At 50.6% G+C, this 8,857-nt stretch overlaps 1 protein-coding gene across 1 annotated transcript; it reads left to right on the top strand.

The window, feature by feature from the left end:
- Positions 1-643: 643 nt before the first annotated feature.
- Positions 644-1,408, top strand: NEUROG1 (neurogenin 1). The gene has a single exon (XM_039835905.1). It carries the CDS (start codon positions 644-646, stop codon positions 1,406-1,408), a length of 765 nt encoding a protein of 254 aa, XP_039691839.1.
- The last annotated feature ends 7,449 nt before the right edge of the window (positions 1,409-8,857 follow it).

Genomic DNA, 8,857 nt, shown 5'->3' with positions numbered 1-8,857 from the left:
TCTTGCTCGCGCCCCGCCTCCATCCCACCCCAGCGAGGGGCGCCCGGCCCGCCCCCGGAGGAGCGTGCCTCGGCCACTAATCGCGGCCGCCCCCGCCTCCGTTTTCACTGCCTGGAGACGCCCGGCCGGCTTAGCCCGGAGACGGCTCCCGGGGACGCGCGACGCCACCGATTGGCCCGCGGTAATTACGGGCACGCTCCGGGAGGGGGGAGGGGCGGGGGCGGCCCCCCGCGAGCATAAATTATGCAAATACCCAGGCGCCGCACGGGGCTGACCTGCCGCCTCGCTCCATTCACGGGGGCTGCCTCGGGGCGGAGGTGGCCAGGGAGGGGGGCGCCCATTGTTGTGCCGGGTACTTAAGGGGTCCTGAGGCCGGTCGTGTGCCACACTCGGTACTCACACGAGCTGATCTGATTGCCGGCGAGATCACTCGGGAGACCGGCTGGAGCGTGGCCCCTGCAGGCGAGGCGAAGGAGGCGAGGCCAAGTTCCCGGTGCGCCCCTGCGCCCTTCCAGGCCTTCAAGCCCTCAGCGGGCAGAGTAAGCCCGGGCCGCTCGCAAAGTAAGTGCGCTCCGGCAGCCCTCAGCCCGGGCTCCTGCCCTCTCAGTGCCCTCTTATCTGTCCGTGGGTCCTGCACGCAACGATGCCAGCCCCTCAGGAGACCTGCCTCTCGGACCTCGACTGTGCCAGTAGCAGCAGCAGCAGCAGCAGCAGCAGCAGCAGCAGCAGCAGCAGCGACCTGTCAGGCTTCCTCACTGACGAGGAGGACTGTGCCAGGGTCCAACCGCCAGCTTCGGCCTCGGCGCCGTCCCTCCCGGGCCGCAGGGGCGCACCCGGGATTCCCGGGGCGTCCGATACTCCCCAGGCGCAGGACGACGAGCAGGAGCGGCGGCGGCGCAGGGGCCGAGCGCGGGTGCGCTCCGAGGCGCTGCTGCACTCGCTGCGCAGGAGCCGGCGCGTCAAGGCCAACGACCGCGAGCGCAATCGCATGCACAACTTGAACGCGGCGCTGGACGCGCTGCGCAGCGTGCTGCCCTCCTTCCCCGACGACACCAAGCTCACCAAGATCGAGACGCTGCGCTTCGCTTATAACTACATCTGGGCTCTGGCGGAGACTCTGCGCCTGGCCGACCAGGGGCTGCCCGGGGGCGGTGCCCGGGAGCGCCTCCTGCCGTCGCAGTGCGCCCCCTGCCTGCCCCGGCCCCCGAGCCCCGCAAGCGACGCCGAGTCCTGGGGCTCCGGTGCCGCCGCCTCCCCCTGCGCCGCCGCCGCCTCGCCACTCTCTGACCCCAGTAGCCCTGCAGCCTCCGAAGACTTCTCTTATGGCCCCGGCGACCCCCTTTTTTCCTTCCCTGGCCTGCCCAAAGATTTGCTCCACACGACGCCCTGTTTCATCCCTTATCACTAAGCCTTTTTTGGACACCGTTGCCTTCCCCTTCCCCCCAAGCAACAGGCAGTAGATGGGGCCCCAGCTGCGGCCTCAGGACCCCCACTCCAGGCGGAGGGAGGAGGCAGGAGCTTTAAAGGGGTTGGGGATACCTGAGCCGCTTGTTAGGTCGCTGCACCCTCGCCGTGGCTGCCCCTCGGTCTGTTTCTCCAGCCCTCAACCCCCGGGCCCCTCCTGCCCGCCTCTAGACAGCCTTTCCTTTTGCACTTTCTGAACTCCACAAAACCTCCTTTGTGGCTGGCTCAGAGCTGACCCCAGCCACCACTTCAGTGTGATTTAGAAAAAGGACAGATCAGCCCCTGAAGACGAGGTGAAAAGTCAATTTTACAATTTGTAGAACTCTAATGAAGAAAAACGAGCATGAAAATTCGGTTTGAGCCGGCTGACAATACAATGAAAAGGCTTAAAAAGGAGAGACAAGGAGTGGGCTTCATGCATTATGGATCCCGACCCCCACCACTGCAGGCTTGCTCTAGGAAGAACCCGAGATTCTTGCGCAGCTATTCAGGCACCGGGCTGGAGAGTACTTTAATTTATTCAAGATGCTTCATTCATATGAAAATGTATTTTTGTACATAAAGAATTTATTCTATTATTATGAGCTATCAAAGTTTACATTTTTGTACTGCAGATGTTTCGTGTAAATAAAAACAAAAATGCCACCAAGTTTCTTGCCTAATGTTGGTGTCTGGGGCTTTTCTTCCCTTCGCCTGGCAGGGCAACCACTAAAATGAAACACTATCCCCACCCACCTTCAAACCCTCCAGTCCTGTTTCAAAAACAATTTAAAAAAATAGAATGCACCTGATTTCCACCAAGAACCAGTCACAGACAGACTAGGGAGTTTGGGATCCATCATTTCCTTTAGCCTTGTAAACACAAGGGAGATCTTTCAGGCTCCCCATAAGCCAATTAAGACTTTTTAGTGGGGAATTAGCCCTGGATATGCAGCTACCTGTAGAGGTAGGGGCGGTGGGAGACTCTTTCTTTAAGGAACTCTACATCAGCTGGCTCTGTGTTTCAAAGAGAGGGGATTAAAAAGATCAATACAGTGTGACCACTGGCTAGGAAGTCCCAGTGACAGGTGGGCCCAGCCTGGGCAAGCAGAAGGGTCCACTCTTGTAACAGCCTATTTAGAGGGAGAAATTGATTTGTAAACAATGCCTCCAAATTGTTGTCCATTGAGGCTGGGATCACCCTGGCTGTGAAGTGTGGGATGAATTACACCGGTGTGGTGCCCCTGGGTGAGGTGTGCAGCTGCCCAAAATTGTAAGTTAGGGTGCCTGCACCTCCCCTCCCACACACATACATGCTGTGCCCACAGTGGGGGTGGGGGGACATGCGGTGGGCTCAGTCCTGGCTTGCTCAGCCAGTCCTCAGGGGCAACAGCCAAAGCTTTCATTTGCTGCCAGAGGAATCAGCAGCCCAAACTCAGTGGGAATTTTTCTGGCTGCAGTGTGTTTCTCTGTTGTCTGACAATTAGCTAACAGCGCTGGCAAGTAGCGGCTTTTGTTTTAGATTTCAGAATGTGGATACTTACAAGAGGTAGTTCCGAAAATGCTGTTGCTGCCCAGCTCACAAGTCACCCCACATTAAGACCCAAATTTACCCCCTAGGTTGCCCCTTTTCACAAATATTATGCAGCAGCAGGAGGTAGAAATGGGTTTAGGAAAATAGTATTCCATAGTATTAGAAAAATCATATCCTTGTAGGAGGTGAGTAGGAGCAGAAGTAAAGTCGTACCAGAAGTAAATCCAGCAATAGCCTTTTCCCTTGTGGAAGTGCTTTCCCTCCTCCCACACATGTCCTGATGAGTTGGATCCGCAGAGTCATATACTGTGTCCCCAGAAGGCATCTCTAAGTGCAGCCACAGGCAGGGAGCTCCCTTTCAGATAAAAATGGTTTTTTTGGAAGGTCCTGGAAAGTTGGATGCCTTCTCTCACTGCCCTCAGAGCAGAGACAGTCCTCCAAGAAAAGCTTCAGAAGTTGTGAGGGCTCAGAATGGAGTTGCTTCTGCTAAAAGCTAAAAGGAAAAAGTTGTGTCTCTTGAATGACCCTGCCTGGGGCCCCACTCTATTGTCTGTCTCAGAATTAATTCACCCTACTAGCTTTGCATTTTCCTATAGCAAAAGACACAAATGGTTTGCATTAGATTTTCTGCTCTTCGGTGCATAGGATGAGCTAACTGACTACCTCCAGTCTTCTGAGGGGCTCGGGCCAGGTCTGCAAGAAGTCTTTGCAGGTCCCCTACAAAGACTCGGCTCAGCTGTGATGTAGGTGTACATGTCCAGGCCAGAGGAAGAAAACGGCCCATTATGTTTACCATTGTCCAAAATCCTTGGGAAACCAGCAGCAAACAAACACCACGAACACCCCTGGGACTTGTGGTGCCCCCAGCTGCAGAAGGAGCTTATCTCATAGAACTGTACACAGCCAGCACTGAAAACAGAAAATGTTACTACTCCCAAGACTGAACAAGAGCAAACTGTATCTCCAACTTTGTTGTCAAAATAGGTTCACAACTCAGGGTGCTGGGCCCAGAGCACCTTCTATCTGAAGAAGCATCTTTAACAAGGTGGATTACTGGGGATGTCTCCACCCCTGCCAGTTAATACTGTTTTTCCAAGGAAGCAAGCATATATGTGCAGCCCTTGGAGCTCCCAAATAGGAGAAACGAAGGATGATGACTAAAAAACGCTTATCTCCAGCTCAGGGGCCTCTTTCTTCTGGCAGCAAACTCTCGTTCATCCACAGGCATCTGTGAAGGCAGGCTGAGGGTTACTGGAGTATTCTAATCAATTATAGAGCATAGCACTTCTCGCTGACAGCCATGTTTCACTTCCTCAACAGAATTTTCCTCTGAGGAATCATCAGGCATTTAGGAAGCCTTACTTATTCTCCACCCTGATCTCTATTTGCTTCTGTCCTGGCGTAACATGCCTATTTTTACACACTGCTTCCAAGCCTGTGAGAAAGCAGGACGAGGAAGATGGATGGCACAGCGAAATGAAGCGTTCACTCCATCTCTCGCTTCTTGAATGATCTTCATCAAGCCCTGCTGTGTGCCGAGCACCATTCTAGCCCTCATCTAAAAGGCACTTACATGGTAGTGGGGAAAGACAAAATAAATTGATGACAGCTTGTAGTAAATGCTGAGGAGAAACGAATAAAGTAAAAGAAGGGGAAGATGGAATGCCAGGGTGGGAGGGAGGTTGCTCTTTTAGAAAAGATGGTCATGGAAAGGCTTTTAATGAGACGACATTTGAGCAGACGCTCAGAGGCAGAGAGAAAAGCGCAAGCCATGGCAGTATCTGGAGTGGGGAGCACCCCAGGGAGAAGGACCCAAGAGAGGAAAGCCCTGGCCATATCCCCCATGTGAGAGGGACGAGGAGCCTGACATGACTGAGGCGGAGGGCATGAGCAGGGGAGGACAGAGATAGCCAGGGGCAGGGTAAATTATGGCGGGCTTTATCAACTATTATAAGGCCTTCGATTTTTTTTTCACAAGGTAATTGGAAGATTGAAAGCAGAAGAGTGATGTGAATTGACTTATATTTTTAAAAGTCATGCTGATTATTACAAGGCTAGCAGACTTTAGGGGCCAGGGAGGAAGCAGGGACCCCACTAGGCATCTGCACATTAGTCCTGAAGAAACCCTTCCAGTGGTAGAGGGATGAAGAGTGGTCAGAACTAGGACACCTTTTGAAGATAGAAACACTATAATTTGGGGGTGGGGGGAGGGGGGACATGAAAGAAAGACAGAAAGCAAGGATGACTCCAAGGATTTGGGTCAGGAGCAGTGAGCACACAGAACCCATCCCAAAAGCCTTCGACAAATGCTAAAGAGGAATTTTGCCCCAAACTGCTCATTTTAGCATCCAAGACAAAGATGGAAACATGCATTGCAGTGTCCATTAAGATAAAGGCAGATTGGTACTCAAGAGAATCATAACTTTTTCTGGGGTCCTAAAAGAAATGCCTCAGAGAAAATTCATAATGGGAGTAGGAGGAAGGGGCTCATGATGTCATGGGCATCATCCTCAGTGATGTCATCATCACCATCATCATCCTAGCTAACACTTTATAGCACTTACTCTATGTTCCATGCACTGTTCTAAATACACTACACATTTTAATCTATTTAATTCTCACAACCTATGAGGTTGATGATCTCTCATCTCCATTTTACAGATGAGGGAACTGGGGCACAAAGAAGTCAAATAACTTTCCTAAGACCACACAGCTAGTAAGTCACGAAGCTGGGTTTGAACCCAAGCAATCTGGCTCCAATGTTCCTGCTGCTTCTCAATCATCTCTCAAGGAAACCAAATAAAGTACACCTAAGCAAAAACGCATTGTGGGCCACAAACTTAGCTTAGCTCAGAAGGCTTAGCTTTCTGAGACCCAGCCTGACCAGGTGTAAGCTTAACCATAGCTACAGACAGGGCCGCAGCTGCCATACTGGGCCTTTGGATGAATGAGAAAACGGCTCATTCCCCCATTCTTCCCCGTGCACTGGCCCCCTTGGGGGCCGTGAATAGGGCACCGGCTATACAACCTTATCCAGCAGCCCGGCCTAGAGGCAAGAATGAGTCACTCGAATGTGCCTTTTCCCCACCAGAGGTAGAGGTAGCCTGCGGAGTATTTGGGATGAGTTCCCTGGCAAGGACCTGGGGTGTCACTGCTTCGGTTTGCAAAAACAGCAGAGCTAAGAGCCTGGTGACATCTGCTTGTAAAAAAACAGTCTCTTCACTGTTCACCTCTCTAGGGGCCTAAAAGGCCCCACATGTCTTACCAAGTTCTAGGCTTCCTCTAGAAAAGTTTTTGGGGTTGCTCCAGCCTAGGCCAAGCAGGGAATTGAAGCTCTAAAGGTCCACACCAAACTGCCTAATGGTGAAGACTGGAGCCTAGAAGGTGCTCCTGCTAATTTTCACCAATTGCATGCATCTCTCACAAGCCAAGAACAAGCCTAGTGTACATTTGACTTTTGGAGCTTTTCCTGGAGATGGCTCAGGACAAACACTCGGCTCCAGCACTGAGCTTACCTGTTGCCCACTGGGCTGATTGACGGCCAGGAGCCAGGATGCCTGGTGGCAGGACAAGTGAACACTGGGGTTCGAAATGGCTGAGTTTACATCATCCTTTCTGGCAGTGATTAGGTGCCAATACTACTTGCCTGCTCAGGTCTCTCTCTTGTTCAGGTGAAAACCACTGTGCTAATGACCAATACATTTTCTTCCAGCTTTGAAAGCATGGGACAATGTGCACCCAGCTTATGCCAATCAAGTCACTGAGATACAAGCACAAGATGGGGGCCAGAGGATACCATTGCTTTGTCAACTCAAATTTTACCTTTCTAAAGAATGTACTTAGCCCTTAATAATATGCTGCTTGGTTCTATGAGGTTCAACTCACCCCAACACAACCTGGGTACCTACTGCACACCCAGAATATGAACTTGGTAAGTTGTACTATTTGTTCTCCATGCTCTCCTGTAAGTCATGTACATCCTAACCTACTGACTTGGAGCTTGGTCATGTGACTGCCTTTGGCCAATGGGATGTGAGTAGCCATGGGCTATACCACCACCAAGCAGAAGTGTTCACTACACTTGTACAGTTTGCCTCTGTCTACACCCCTGCTTTCTGCACAAGAGCAGCATGACTAAAAAAGTGGCCACTCTTTCAGCTTGAGTCTCCAAATGAGAACTACCTGCACTTACATCCTTGTCCCAGGGTCTGCTTTTGAGAGAATCAAAAAACAAGATAAGCCGGATCTTGGATCCACCCACAGCCTTCTATTCAGAGAAACCTGATAAACACTTTCTGCATCAAAAAAATAAAAACTATAGCTGGCTCTTCCTAGAACTTAGTCCAGATGCTTTGGCTTGTACTCCCACCTAACCCCTTCATATCACTTAGGCTTGGACCGAAAGAAGTCGCTCATCATTCCCCAAACACAGCAGGGCCCTTCATGGTTCTGTGTCTTTCTACCCACTAGCCTATCTGGCTACCAACCTCTCACTCATCCTTCAAACTACAGCTCCAACGTGACCTCCTCTGAGAAGCCTTCTCAGACATCCTAAGTCAACTCAGTCACTGTGTCTTCCCCTGGGCTCGTACCACTCAGTCACTCTCTCCATCACTGCCCACACTGCGAACATGTCAGTTTCTGAGGGACTTTGGACTGCTTCATCCCAAGACACACGGCTGAGTTCTTCACATGGCCCCAGAGCCTGCATCATATCCTTCATCCGTGAATGTCCTTTGGGGCAGAGTTCACAACTTCACTGGAAGAACCAAAGTGGCCCTCAGTCTTTCTGGGAGGGTCTATTCAGTCTTTCACCTTGTCCTAGCCATCTTTCCTGAAGGAAAGCCATAACTTTGCAGTTAGACAGCACTGGGGCAAGAAGGGGATTAGTGCAAGGGAGAAATTCAGGCATCTGTCCAGGAAGACAGTCAAAAGAATTCACCATCTTGCTTTTGTTTCCACCACAGATCAGCCCAGAGGTGCCCAAAGCTACCATATGAAAGAACAGAAGCCTTTCTCGAAAAAAAATCTAGATATCTGGGCCTCACCTCCAGAGATTTTCCTTCAGAATGTCTAGAGCGAAGCCCTGGCTTTCATATTCTTTAGAAAGTTGTACAGATGGTTAATATGCATGGCAGGATTGAGAACCCATAGGCTTGCAAGGTGGTGTGCCTCCCACAAGATCCAGTCTGTTCCCCAGGTGACCCCAATGGAGCTAGAGCCCACATGCACATGGACCTAGGGAGACCCTTCTGCACATTTCCCTCATATATTCATGGCACACGCATGAGGGGATGGTCGTAGGCCTCTTTCCTTCCAGATTTCTAACTATCTCGACAAGACTAACACCAAGGATAGAGCCCGTTTTACAGTGATACCCAATTGCTCTAAGCCCAGAATTATTTTAGATTTCACTTGTTTAAAGTCTAGTAACAGAAACTGCTGATTATTCACTAAAATCCATCCTCTTCTTCTTCCTGGGCATATGACAAGACTACATTTCCCAAACTTCTTTGCAGTTAACCATGCTCCTGTGACTGGGTTCTCATGAGTAAAAATGTTGCAAGCCACTTTTGGGACTATGCCTTTATGGTGGGAATTTGCACCTTTGTATAGCATGTAGAAAGCTGCGAAGAACATCATTCCCAGTTTAAAAACTAGAAAAAGCCATAAGATCTACCAAATCATAACTTTTCCTCAGCTAATCAGAGATGTGAGGTCACAAGGTAATTAAACAAAGTGAATTACCAGAAGGTGAAGCCCCTCCAAGGAGAAACAGAACATGTGAACTGTTTCACCTTGGGCAAAGCATGGAGGAGAAAGGTGGCTGCCATATAAGCATTTAGATGAAATTGGCTAGCATCTTGATAAAATCTTAAA

Source organism: Pteropus medius, unplaced genomic scaffold, assembly GCF_902729225.1.
Source record: "Pteropus medius unplaced genomic scaffold, Ma_sr-lr_union100, whole genome shotgun sequence".
Taxonomy (NCBI): domain Eukaryota; kingdom Metazoa; phylum Chordata; class Mammalia; order Chiroptera; family Pteropodidae; genus Pteropus; species Pteropus medius.
This window is presented reverse-complemented; position numbering and strand designations above follow the sequence as displayed.